Source organism: Nycticebus coucang, chromosome 9, assembly GCF_027406575.1.
Source record: "Nycticebus coucang isolate mNycCou1 chromosome 9, mNycCou1.pri, whole genome shotgun sequence".
Classification (NCBI taxonomy): domain Eukaryota; kingdom Metazoa; phylum Chordata; class Mammalia; order Primates; family Lorisidae; genus Nycticebus; species Nycticebus coucang.
Window position 1 is genome coordinate 10,810,233 of NC_069788.1, and position 14,583 is coordinate 10,824,815.

At 41.1% G+C, this 14,583-nt stretch overlaps 1 protein-coding gene and 1 pseudogene across 1 annotated transcript in view; both read left to right on the top strand.

Annotated features, from left to right (window-relative positions):
* LOC128593279 (sialin) overlaps nt 1-14,583 on the top strand; it is a 71,759-nt gene that overhangs the window by 31,895 nt on the left and 25,281 nt on the right. Inside the window, exon 7 of the mRNA XM_053601163.1 lies at nt 5,073-5,231. Coding sequence (XP_053457138.1) covers nt 5,073-5,231 — 159 coding nt within the window. The remainder of the gene's footprint in view (nt 1-5,072; nt 5,232-14,583) is intronic.
* On the top strand, nt 7,875-13,084 carry LOC128593759 (PRELI domain containing protein 3B-like; annotated as a pseudogene).

Consider the following 14,583-nt stretch of genomic DNA (forward strand, 5'->3'; position numbering starts at 1 on the left):
TTCTAGATTTCACATGTTTGACAACAAAAAATTCTTAATTCTTATGGGTACGTAACAGTTGTACATGTTTATAGGATACATGTGATGTTCTGAGACTACACAGGCATAGAACATGAATTAATCAAATCAAAGTCATTGAGGTATCCATCGCCTCAGGGATTTGACATTTTTTGTGTGTTAGGAAAATTCCAGTTCCAGTTTTTCAGATATTTTAATGTATACCCTAACTTATTGTTGATTACATTCCCTTTGTTGTGCTACCAAATATTGTTCATTCTATGTTTTTTACATCTATTAACCATCTTTACTTTATCCTCCACTCCCCTTTCCAGCCTCTGATAACCATCATTCTACCTCTGTCTCCATGAGAACAACTGTTTTTAATATTTATCTGTCAAATATGAGTAAGAACATTTGAGGTTTATCTTTCTGTGCTTGGCTTACTTAATACAACATTCTCCACTTCCATCCATGTTGTTGCAAAGGGCAGGAGCTCATTCTTGGTGGCTGTATAATATTCCATTGTGTATGTACCACAGTTTGTTTACGCATTCATCCACTAATGGACATTTAGATCGATTCCATATCTTGGCTGTTGTGAATAGGACTGCAGTAAACATGGAAGTACAGATAATCTTTTTGATATGACAAAAACATTCTTGTAATTTGTCCTTTTCTATCTTAACTTGTATGGGAAAAAACCTGGTTAAACTGTTATTACAAGATTTCAGATCTTGGCCAGGCACAGTGGCTCATGCCCTGTAATCCCAGCACTTTGAGAGACTGAGGTGGGTGAATCACCTGAAAGCTCACAAGTTTGATACCAGCCTGAGCTAGAGCAAGACACCATCTCTAAAAATAGCCAGACTTTGTGGCAGGCATCTGTAGTCCAAGCTACATGGGAGGCTGAGGCAAGAGAATCGCTTGAGCCCAAGAGTTAGAGGTTGCTATGACGCCAGGGCACTCTACCTGGGGTGACAAAGTAAGACTGTGTCTCAAAAAAAAGAAAAAAAAAAGATTTCAGATCTCATTAATTTTTTTTTCTTCACAAATTCTACTATCATTCAAATATCTGAAGATAATTCAATTTCAAAATGTTAGCTGGGCAAATGATCTGAGCAATATTAAAATTTGTTGACCGTGTGTATTTTTTTTTTAATCACCTGTGGCATTTAGAAAGAATAGATTTTTCTTCTTTCCTTGCTTTCTTTTTTCCAACAGCGAGGTATGTTGAAGGCCTAGAGAGTATGTGTTCACACTGCTTGATTAACAAGTTATCTATGATAGTAATATTTTAGAAATAATAGCAAGAGGCCAGGCATGGTGGCTCACACCTGTAATCCTAGCATCTCTACTAAAAATATAAAAATTAGCCAGGCATTGTGACAGGTGTCTGGAGTCCCAGCTACTCAGGAGGCGGAGGCAGGAGGATCACTTGAACCCAGAAATTTGAGGTTGCTGTGAGCTATGATGCCACAGTACTCCAGCCTAGGCCACAGAGTGAGACTCTGTCTCAAAAAAAAAAAGGCCTCCAGGTCCATCCATGTTGCTGCAAAAGACTTGATTTCATTCTTTTTTTCACAGCTAAACAGTATCCACTGTGTACATACACCACATTTTCCTCATCCTAGACTCCAGGCTTTTAATCTAATCTCTATAGCAGTGGGTCCCAAACTTGCTATAAATTGAAATCACTCTGGGATTTTTAAAAAATAGGAATGTTTGAAGATATTACCTCCATTAAAAAAAAAAATAGAAATGCACACCTCTGACCCATGCTCAACATATTTAATTGGTCTGAGATGTGACCTTGATTTTAAAGGTCCCTGGATGAATCTTATATGTAGCAAAGTTTGGGAACCATTTCTCTATAGAATCGCCTGTGAAGCCTTGTAAATTTTAGATGTTTTGGCCCTACATTCAGGGGTTTTTTTGCTTTTTATTTTTCTTGGTTTTATTCTGTTTATTCAGTAAGTCTTAGGTAGAACACAGGCTTCTATACTTTTAAAGTGCCAAAGGTGACTTGGAGGTGTCGCAGGGAACCACTGCTAAGAAGAAGTGACGTCCTCGCTCCTCTCCTTCCCCACGTCCCCTTCATCTGTGATCCTGTTGGGAAACACGCTCCTCTCCTCCCCCACGTCCCCTTCATCTGTGATCCTATTGGGAAACACGCTCCTCTCCTTCCCCATGTCCCCTTCATCTGTGATCCTATTGGGAAGCACAAGAGCGTATCTACCAAGATGTCCAGTGTGAAGTTCCCACGAGAAAGACCCAGAGAAGATCAGTATGCTGGTTCTTCCTAGTTTTGAAATAAGAGTGAACCCTTGAGACAGAAGCATAGATTGCTCCTGTGTTTGAGAAAAACCGCAGAGCCTCAGTATACAGGAAATGTCAGAGCTGATGCTCCAGACCAGCTGTCCCAGCTTTCTTGATCACGCAACCTGTCAGTTAACAGGTGGGGGGTGGGGGACCACGACCTGAACATGTGTGTATTTATTCACAGGCTATCTCCATGTACTACTGTACAATAGACCTTTTAAAGGATGAGTAACTGAAGTCAATATATACATAAGTCCTAACAGGGCAGGTGTTTACTGAGAACAGGGCAGGTGTTTGAATAGGTCGTATCTGACCATCTGCCCTTACTTTGTTTATGAAGGCAGCTCAAAGAAGGCTCCTGAGGGGCAGTGCGGTCCCAGCCCCGCAGGGTTCATGTGCTTATATTATCAGCATTCTCTTTTATTGACTATTGCTCTGCAGGAATCTTTTAAAGACGCTGTTAATTTTGTTAGGTTTGTTTTAATTAAGACTGGCAAATAAAATCCATGAATCCACTTAAAAAGGCAAGTGTATGGCAGATCTATTTTTAGATCTCTGAGTGTTCTCCATATATCTTTCCAAAAGGAATGTATTAATTTGCATTCCCACCAGCAGTGCAGAAGTGTTCCCTTTTCTCCGCATCCACGCCAGCATCTCTGGTCTTGAGATTTTGTGATATAGGCTAGTCTCATTGGAGTTAGATGATATCTCAAAGTAGTTTTGATTTGCATTTCTCTGATGATTAAAGATGATGAGCATTTTTTCATATGTCTGAAGGCCTTGCGCCTGTCTTCTTCAGAGAAGTTTCTCTTCAAATCCCTTGCCCAGCCTGCGATGGGATCCCTTGTTTTTTTCTTGCTGATGCGTTTGAGTTCTCTGTGGATTCTGGTTATTAAACCTTTGTCAGAGTTATACCCTGCAAATATCTTCTCCCATTCTGAGGGCTGTCTGCTTGCTCTGCTTACTGTGTTCTTAGCTGTGCAGAAGCTTTTTAGTTTGATCAAGTCCCAGTAGTGTATTTTTGAAGCTGCTTCAATTGCCCTGCTGGGCATATACCCAGAAGACCAAAAATCACAACATAACAAAGATATTTGTACCAGAATGTTTATTGCAGCCCAATTCATAATAGCTAAGTCATGGAAAAAGCCCAAGTGTCCATCGATCCACGAATGGATTAATAAATTGTGGTATATGTATACCATGGAATACTATGCAGCCTTAAAGAAAGATGGAGACTTTACCTCTTTCATGTTTACATGGATGGAGCTGGAACATATTCTTCTTAGTAAAGTATCCCAAGAATGGAAGAAAAAATACCCAATGTACACAGCCCTACTATGAAACTAATTTGGGACTCTCACATGAAAGCTATAACCCAGCTACAACTTAACAATAGGGGGAAGTGGGAAAGGGGGGGGGTGGGTAGAGGGAGGGGAATCGGTGGGATCACACCTGTGGTGCATATTATAGGGGTATTTGCGAAACTTGGTAAATGTAGAATGTAAATGTTTTGGCACAGTAACTGAGATAACGCCGGAAAGGCTATGTTAACCACTGTGATAAAAATGTGTCAAATGGTTTATGAAGTGAGTGTATGATGCCCCATAATCATATCATTGTATACAGTTATGATTTAATAAAAAAAAATTAAAAAAAAAAAAATAAAGTACAAAAAATAAAATAAAAAATAAAAAGGCAAGTGTAAACTGCAAGGCGAGGAGAAACAGCAAGGATGCCATTTTTAACCCCTCCAAATTGGGAAAATCACATAATTTATAATTATCTGACATGCTCCCAAAATAACCTATTCATTAAATATTAATAGTGTTGAGGCAGGCGACAGTGGCTCATACCTGTAATCTTAGTACTCTGGGAGTATGAGGAGGAAGGATCCTTTGCGCTCAGGAATTTGAGGCTAGAGCAACAGCGTGGCTAATAATAGAAAAATCAGCTGAGAATTGTGGTGGACATGAGAGTCCCAGCTCCTCAGGAGGTTGAGGCAGAAAGATCACTTCAGCCCAGGAGTTGGATGTTGCTGTGAGGTAGGCTGACGCCACAGCACTCCATCTGGGGTAACGGAGTATACTCTGTCTCAAAAATGTGTAAATATGTATTACTAGAGTTTAATTCCTTTTGATGGAAGAAAAATGAGTATAAACAAAAATTCTAATGTGTCTAATGTGTCTCCCCCTACCTCAGGGGATTATCTTGCCTACCAGCAGGCTGCTTACGCCCCACTTTGAAGACCAGTATCCCACATGGCCACTTTACAAAACCCATCTACTGCACAGTTCCTATAAATCATTTTAATTGAATTATATTCAATAAAACTAAAATATTGAATGGGATGATGTAATAGGAACTCCAGTTGGGCCTTCCAGCCTCTTTCCTTCCCATTATGTCAACCTCTTGATTCTGACACTATTCTCTATTCCATAAATAGAGAAAATAATGCTGCAGAGGACTCTGACACTCACAGGAGTGTTCAGAGATGACATTAGAACTCTAAGATTACATTTGCATTTTTTCTTCTAATCTGAATCATGGACCATCTAGTTCATGTATGTTTGATCAGATCCAACAATTAAACATCGATCCTGTATTTTGCTACCTAATATTTCAAAGGAGTCATTTTAAAAATCTGAAGTTTGCTGGTAAGACTGAGACTCCATATGAGTTCTAGAGTGAGTTTTAGCAGGTGCGGTGCGGATAATACAGCTGTGGCTCGGCCTAACCCTGCCTGTTTTCTTCAGCTTTCTTCACAGAAGTCAGTGCCGTGGGTTCCCATTTTCAAGTCACTGCCACTTTGGGCTATTGTAGTCGCACATTTTTCTTACAACTGGACTTACTATACTTTATTGACGTTACTGCCGACTTATATGAAGGAGATCCTAAGGTTTGATGTTCAAGAGGTAAGAAAAACAATTGTTTACTTCTTACGTACAGTATGTGTGATTTTCAAACCGCACACAGAGTTTGTCTTCGTTTGCATGAAATTCAGGTTCTGTTTTCTTTTTCATCTTCCACTTTCTCTGCTGTACTGAATTCTGGAGAAGTGGCCCTTTGGCCTCTGCAGGTGTCTCTTCTTTTCTCAGTGTGTGCTCCCTTTTGATTCAAGGCGTCTTTCCTCTGCTCTTCCCTCTAATCATAAAGGTTTTACTAGAACCTAGTACTATGCCGGGACGTCAGATGACAAATCAGATGGTCCCAGCATTCCCTCCTAAAAGGGATGGTGTGGGCTGTGCTGGCAACTGAGAAGGGAGGCTGGAGGGACAAGGTTTGTGCGCACAGTGGCTACAGCATTCTGCAGGCTTTGAGGACGTGCAGCTGCAAAGCCACGTAAGATGGGGCTCACCTGAAACTGCCTCTGAACTTGTCAGACTTAAGTCTGTTCCCGTTATCTTAAATTGATGGACTTTAGATGAATCTTATCTTCAGATAGATTAAGGAAAAAGCCTAAAAAAGGTACAGTTTGTAAGGAAAATGTGGGGGGGGTTTTTTGTTTTCAAAATAAAAAATCAATCAAAACTCCTAAATATAAGAAAGAGTTAAACTATAAAACCCTCAGAAGGGGTAAGTCAGTGGTTCTCAACCTTCCTAATGCCGCAACCCTTTAATAAAGTCCGAAGGGGTCGCGACCCAAAGGTTGAGAACCGCTGGTATAAGTCTTTGTGACTTTGGACTAGGTAGTGGTTTCTTAAATATGACACCAAAAGCACATGTAACCAAAAAAAAAAAAAAAAAAAAGTAGGTCAACTGAACGTCATCAAAATTAAAAACTCTTGTGCATCAAAGGACACTATCAAAAAATGAGGTTGGGCACAGCAGCTCACACCTGAAATCCCAGCCCTTTGGGAGACCAAAGCAGGAGGATAGCTTGAGGCCAGGAGTTCAAGACAAGCCTGGGCAACATAGCAATGTCCTGTCTCTATAAAAAAAATTAGTCTGGTGTAGTGTCAGGTGACTATAGTCCTAGCTACTTGCAAGACTAGAAGTGGGAGTGAAAATCATTTGAGCTCAGAAGTTCAAGGCTGTACTGACCTATGATTGCACCACTGCACTCCAGCCTGTCTGATAGAGGGAGACCCCATTTATTAAAAAAGAAAAAATGAGAAGACAACCTTCTGAATGGGAGAAAACATTTATAAATCATCTATTTGAGAAGGGTCTAGTACCCAGAATATATTAATTCTTACAACTCAAAAAGACAACCCAGCTTTTAAAATTGGCAAAGTGCTTGAACAGACACTTATCCAAAGATAAACTAATGGCCATGAGCAAGTCATTAGGGAAATTCAAACATAAACCATAATAGATACCACGTCATCCTCTTAGAATGACTATGATCACACACACCCACACACAGAAAGTAACAAGGGCTGGTGAGGATGTGGAGAAATTGGAACCCTTCTATATTAGTGACAGTAAAATTGTACTGCTATGGAAAACAGTTTGGCAGTTCCTCCAAAAATTAAACGTAGAGTTATCCTAGGTCTAAACCTGAGAGAACTGAAACCATGTGTCCACATAGAAACATGTACACAAATATTTATAACGGCGTTGTCGGCGTTATTCATAGTAGCCAAAAAGTAAAAACAACCCAACTGTCCATCAGCTAATGAATGGATAAACAAAATATGTTACATTCATAGAATGGAATTTTATTCAGCCACAGAGTGAAAGGTGCCCTAGCAGTGAAGAAGCTGCCTGGATGGCGAAGGTAAATAGCAAAGGATCTACGGTTCTTAACAGAACAAGGCCGACTAAACAACTCACTGAAGACTGTTAAAATGAATCACCAGTCACCTACTTTCTTTTTTTTTTTTTTTTTTTTATTGTTGGGGATTCATTAAGACCAGTCACCTACTTTCAAAGCATACTAAAACACTGGCCATGTGCACCCAACCTTGAACTTCACCCAGACAGCTGAGCTGTAAAGACCTCCTCTGGCTACGTTTGAAACCAAAATCTGTTACTACATAGGAATGCAGTGTATCCACAAATTGCGCTAACAGGAGTTCCACGGAAACCAGGCTTTGGCAATACCATGGAAGGATTATTTTGAGCAACCTCATTTTTCCTGTGCTATCTGTGAGCAGAGCCTGAGTATAATCTAATTCCAAGGTGATGAGCTGCAGGCCACTCTGCCTCGTAAAGTTAATATGATGCTTACGGTTTGGGGTAAAACTTAGATCCACAGTTAGATTAAGTACAGCAAATTCACAAAATCATGTAAACAGAACCTCTCATGTTAGTTAAAAAATGTATTTAAAGATTACTGACATTTCTGTTTGAGATTTTCCAAGGAGAACTGGAAAAAAATAAGTATCAATCACTGGCCAGTAATTAATACCATGTACTTAATTTCCTGCATGTGTATCTCGTTGCTTAACTTCTTTTAGGTTCTATAATTAGAGACTTTAAAATGAGAATCCTCCTGCCATCACCTGCGTGCTGCTCAGCCAGCTGGGCTACTGCAGGTGGGTGGGGACAGGCGTAGCCCTTTGCCTCGTTGTCCCCTAGCACAGCACAGACGTTGCACAGCTGCCGGCATCATGAAGATGTGGACTTTGGAGCACATCTTTGACCACCCATGGGAACCTTGTAAAACAGCTGCAATGCAGAAATACCCAAACCCTAACAACCCAAGTGTGGTTGGAGGTGATATGTTGGCCAACACACAGATCACTCCAGAAAGTTGCACAGCCGTAGAGTTCTCGGCGCAGAGCAGGACTGCCTTCCACGGTCAAGTCTCTTACTGGTGCGGCAAGAACCAAAACATACGTGCAAGAACATTCTGGACTTGGTTCCATAGAGAAGACAATGAAACTTAAATCTACTAATATTTCATTTACAAATATGGTTTCAGTGGATAAAGAGACTTATATACAAACCACATCCTCAGGACCCAGAAAAAACCCTGTGAGAGGAGTCAGTCTCAGCAGTGACTTTGAAGGACTAATGGCAAGTACCGTATCTTCAAGTACTACTAAAGGCCTGAGAGGCAATGGAGTGGGTGATGCATAAACACAAGAGGGAGTGTAAGGTCCCCGGGGGTGGCGGCAGCATTCGTAGAAATACGATAATGAAAGTTGATAGACAACATTGGGTCCCCAGGTCTCTACAAGCTGGCAATGTATTTATTTGTTATTTAAAAAATATAGCAGGGCGGCACCTGTGACTCAGTGAGTAGCGCGCCAGCCCTATATGCCGAGAGTGGTGGGTTCAAACCCAGTCCCAGCCAAACTGCAACAAAAAAATAGCCAGGCATTGTGGCGGGCGCCTGTAGTCCCAGCTGCTCGGGAGGCTGAGGCAAGAGAATGACGTAAGCCCAAGAGTTAGAGGTTGCTGTGAGCCGTGTGACGCCACGGCACTCTACCCGAGGGCGGTACAGTGAGACTCTGTCTCTACAAAAAAAAAAAAAAATATATATATATATAGCTATATTTTAGGTATAATTTTTGTAATAAGCTGATGTAAGGCTATGTGACTTTTGATCAAAACACAGAAATGCAGGGCTTTTAAGTAAAAGAGATCATCTGACATTAGTGTGGTTTGAAATGGCTGTCTAATTTTGAGGGTTCCAGTATTTATGTGAAAATTTATCAGTATTTTTCAAAAGTACTTGGAAATTGGCAACGACATTGAATCTCCTAAGGTAGAATTTTAAAGCTTTTCATGCTCTAAACCAGGCGTCCTCAAACTGTGGCCCGCGGGCCACATGAAGCAGTGTGAATTGTATTTGTTCCCGTTTTGTTTTTTACTTCAAAATAAGATATGTGCAGTGTGCATAGGAATTTGTTCATAGTTGTTTTTTTTTTTTAAACTATAGTCTGGCCCTCCAACAGTCTGAGGGACAGTGAACTGGCCCCCTGTTTTAAAAAGTTTGAGGACGCCTGCTGTCAACTCTCCCTGGACCAACCCCAGAACAAAGCAGAGGTGCCTCTAGAGGCATCACCCAGCCACTGGGAACTTCTGCAGCCACATGAGGGAGCCCACTTTACAAGGAGAAACTATGGACTTTCAAAAGATGTTAATTTGTATAAAATAACTTGCTCTACTACAAAGCAGCATTAAAAACCATAGTGTTTTAGTTTTGCACTTAAATATTTTTGGAGTAAAAACTACCTCTCAAGTAATATATGACTCCAGCAAAAACATACTTCGACTGTACTGAAGGGCACCTCTGACTTAGTAAAGGGCCGTGGGACCCTCCATGGATTCCTGCTTGTGGCTTAGTGTGTTGTGCCGGGGGCTGGCTGTGTTAACTGAAAAATGAAGTCATTACCTGAGGTTTGCAGCACTCTAAACTTAAACAGAACAGCTGCTCGTATCCTTTAGCAATTCACATTTGCCTGACTTATAAATGGCCATGTATCAAAATCATGGTTTTGTATTTGTGAAGGCATGATCTGTCAAATTATTTGCATATAATTAACTTTTTGAAGTAATTGTGACTCCCAAAACATCTTTTTTACATGGAGAGCTGTACATGATCTGAAATTTCTCTAATAGTGTCTTGAGCTACAGCATAAATCCCAGGTACTTAATGTTCTTAATAACACGGTGCCACTGTGAGAGGTGGGGTGGTGAGGAGGAACAAAGAATAATTGGGGTGGGGAGAGGACTGGCCGAAACTAACCACCAAGTGAATTGCCCTGCAGCTTTTATTTATGGGAAATCCTTGTTTTGGATGCCAGAGGGCAGCTGCAAACTGAAAAACAATCCAGTCAATGTACTTTGTTTCACATTTCTTAGCAGCCAATCATCAAACACTAAATAGTGTCTTTGATGTGAGCCTTTATTTTACAAAGCTTAATGGGAATACCCTAGTCAGATTTCCCACTAAAGAGACCAGTTAATATATGTACATAAAACACAGAGGTAGTATAACAAACTATTTTAAAAGTATCGTTTTTCTACTTAAAATAGGTTCAGCTGAGGACTTCTTAGCACATTTGTAAAGGCGAGTTAAATCTGATTAAGTTTCTGATTTTCCTTCTGTAACCAGAGATTTTTTTTACAACTGAAATAACATTTCAGCAAAACAGTGCTAACTATTGATATTTGATAAAAGGTTACCTTGTATAATTTCTGTAAATTATGCTTGTTCTGGAAAAGGTGTAATGCCATAATTATAAAAGAATTTTTTTCTTTTTTTTTTTTTTTGAGACAGAATCTCACTATGTCGTCCTTGGTAGAGTGCTGTGGCTTCACAGCTCACAGCAACCTCAAACTCACAGGCTTAAGTGATTCTCTTGCCTCTGCCTCCCAAGTAGCTAGGACTACAAGCACCCACCACAATGCCTGGCTATTTTTTTGGTTGCAGTTGTCTTTGTTGTTTAGCTGGCCTGGGCTGGGTTTAAACCCACTAGCCTGGGTGCATGTGGCCAGCGCCCTAATCACTGAGCTATGAGTGCCACCCTATAAAAGATTTTTTTTTTTTGCAGTTTTTGACTGGGGCTAGGTTTGAACCCGCCACCTTCAGTATATGGGGCCAGTGCCCTACTCCTTTGAGCCACGGGCACCACTCCCTATAAAAATTTTTTAAACAAATTTTTATCCTGTGTTTGATTTTTTAAACTCTGATCTAATGATAAAATCTTCTCAATTTTTATTTTCCAGTGAAGTTAATTACCTCTTTTTAAATAGGTAGTAATGTATAGCTTTTACCTGTTAAAATATAAATACATGGTAAGAAAATGCATTTAAAAGGACTACCGTGGAATAAACTCTTCATAAATGAAACTTGGATGATTGAGCACCTAACCTATTTAATATTAAAAATGAACATATAAATTAAGGAAGACCTTTCTAGTTAATAACAACTTTCTTTTAAACTATGAAAAAAGAAACAAGAATTCTTTATCTTGCATTTTCATATATAAAAAAGACATTATCTTAATTAAAATTAAAAGAAATGGGAATAGACTTTGAAAGGCATTCTATAGTAGTATAGAGGTCTATTTTTTTTTTTTTTGTAGTTTTTTTTTAATAGAGAGACAGAGTCTCACTCTATCACCTTCAGTAGAGTGCTATGGCATCACACAGCTCACAGCAACCTTCAGTTCCTCGGCCTAGGCCATTCTTTTGCCTCAGCCTCCTGAGTAGCTGGGACTACAGGCACCCTCCACAACGCCCGGCTATTTTTTTGTTGCACTTTGGCTGGGGGCAGGTTTGAACCCGCCACCCTTGGTATATGGGGCCAGCGCCTTACTCACTGAGCCACAGGCGCCACCTAGAGGCCTATTTTTTTTTTTTTTTTTTTTTTTTTTTTTGTAGAGACAGAGTCTCACTTTATCGCCCTCGGTAGAGTGCTGTGGCATCACACAGCTCACAGCAACCTCCAACTCCTGGGCTTCAGCGATTCTCCTGCCTCAGCCTCCCAAGTAGCTGGGACCACAGGCGCCCGCCACAACACCCGGCTATTTTTTGGTTGCAGTTCAGCCAGGGCCGGGTTTGAACCTGCCACCCTCGGTATATGGGGCCAGCGCCTTACCGACTGAGCCACAGGCGCCGCCCTAGAGGCCTATTTTTTAAATGGATTTTTTTCCTTGAAAAATCAGTATATGTTCATGAGACGGCCTTTGTTCAAAATAAAGTTCCCTTTGAGAAACACAGTGCAGGTATATATACTTCATTTTATCACACCTCACTTTATTGCACTTCACAGATTCCAGGTTTTTAACAAATTGAAGATTTTGTGGCAACCCTGCATCGATTGAGTCTGTCAGCACCAGTTTTCCAACTGCATGTGTCACTTGGTGTCTCTGTGTCACATTTTGCTAATTTTAGCAATATTTCATACTTTTATTATTATTATATTTGTCATGGTGACCTGTGATCAGTCACCTTTGATGCATCACAGTTTTGAGCACCACAAACCTTGCCCATTGACCATGAACTTAATGAATGTTGTGTGTGTTCTGACTGCTCCACCAACTGCCGTTCCCCCACCTCCCTCCCTCTTTACGATTCCCCTGAGACACAATAATTAAACTAGATCAGTGAATGATCCTACACTGGCTTCTAACAATACTGAAACCAGATCAGTGAGTGGTCCTACCGTGGCCTCTTATCTTCAAGTGAAGGGAAGAGTTGTGTGTCTCTCACTCTAAACCGAAAGCTGGAAATTATTAAGCTGAGTGAGGAAAGTAGCTGGGCCTTTTGCACTAAAACATTGCCAAGTTGTGAATGCAAAGAAATTAATAGTGCCCCTCCAGTGAACACACATGCTGAGGAAGCAGAACAGCCTTACTGCTGACACAGAGAGAGCAGAAGGGGTGTGGACAGGTCATGCCAGCCACAACGTCCCCCAAGCCAAGGCAAAAGGCCCTAAATGTCTCACTTCTGTGAAGTCTGAGACAGATGGGGAAGCTGCAAAAGAAAAGCGGGAAGCTGGCAGGGGTAGGTTCATGAGGTTAAAGGAAAGACCCATCTCTGTAACACAAACTGCAAGGCAAAGCATCAACGTGGGAGCTGCTGCACTTTTCTCCAGATCAGCCGAGATAACTGATGGCGGTGGCTGCACAGGACAGAAGATGAAAGAGCCTTGTATTGGAAGGAGGCACCATCTAGAATTCACATTGCTACAGAGAACTCAGTGCCTGGCTGCAAAGCTTCAAAGGACAGGCCAACACCACTACTGACAGGGGCTACTGCAGCTGGTGACTGTAAGCTGAAGCCGGTGTTCACTTACCATTCCAAAACCCCCAGGGCCCTTAGGAAATATGCTAAATCTGCTCTGCCTGTGCTCTACAAATGAAACAACGCTAAAGACAGCACGTCAGTTACAGCATGGATTTACTAAATGTTTTAAGCCCACCATTTAGGGCTTAAACATATTCCTGCTCATTGACAATGCACCTGGTTCACCCAAGAGCCCTGATGGAGGAAATCAATGTAGTTATCGTGCCTGTTAACACGTCATCCATTCTGCAGCCCATGGATCAAGGAGTAATTTTAGCTCTCAAGTCTTACTACGTAAGAAATATCTTTCATGATGAACTAAAGAGAAAGATGTTTCATAAGGCCACAGCTGCCATAGTGATTCCTCTGATGGATCTTGGCAAATTCAATTGGAAACCTCATGAGAAGGTTGCACCCTTCTAGATGCCACTAAGAACAGTTGGTATTCATGGGAGTAGGTCGCATAGCAACATTGTTAGGAGTTTGGAAGTTGATTCCAACCCACATGGATGATTTTGAGGGGCTCAAAACTTGTGTGAAGGAGGTTGCTGCAGATGGGGTGAAAAAGCCAGAGAGCTAGAATTAGAAATGAATCCTAGAATTAGAAATGATCAAACTTGAACAAATGAGGAGTTGTTTCTTATGGACAAGCGAAGAAAGTGATTTCTTGAGATGGAATCTACTCCTGGTGAAGATGCTGTGAACACTGTTAAAATTACAATTAAGGATTCAGAATATTACATGAACGTAGTGGATAGAGTTGGGCTGGTGTGAGTGCAGTGGTGTCTACAAGTAATTGATCACAACCAGTTACAGATTCCTTTGTTCCTTCATTCTCACTGATTCACTAGACTAGCCTCTAAAAAAATGAAAGAAGGAAAGGGAAAGGAGAGAAGAAAGAAAGAGAGAGGGGAAGGAAGGGAGAAGAGAGAAGGAATGGAGAGAGAAAGAAATTTTAAAAGGTGGTAGGATCAATGGGTTGGGGTCAGGTGCTAGAGGAAGTGAGCTGGAAAGACAGGTGTTCATCAGAGACTGGGCAATGGGAAGCTGAGATGATGAAAAGGTTGAAGCCCTTGTTAATGAGAAGGTCTAGGCAGGACTCAGAGGCTGTTCCAGTAGTCTAGGCAAGAGATGGGGAGGACCTCAGAATAGGGTGCAGGAAGAGCAGACGTGGGGAGAAGCAGAAAGAGTAGCTATTCTTAAAGGAAGGACAGACAGTGCTAAGTAACAACAGGTGAAATACGAGAAGAAAGCATCAGGAAAGAGCCTCGGGTTCTGTAAAAAATGAATATTGTAAATGTAAGTAAGTAAACTTTTGGCTTTAAGATAGTTTCTCCGAGTTATGATACTACTTGACACTGATTTTTTCTTTTTTTTTTTTTGAGACAGAGTCTCACTATGTTGCCCTTGGTAGAGTGCCGTGGCATCACAGCTCACAGCAACTTCAAACTCTTGGGCTCAAGTGATTCTCTTGCCTCAGCCTCCCAAGTAGCTGGGACTACAGGACTCCCCCCACAACCCCCAGCTATTTTGTTGTTGTTGTTGTTGTTGTTGCAGTTGCCATTGTTTTTCTCT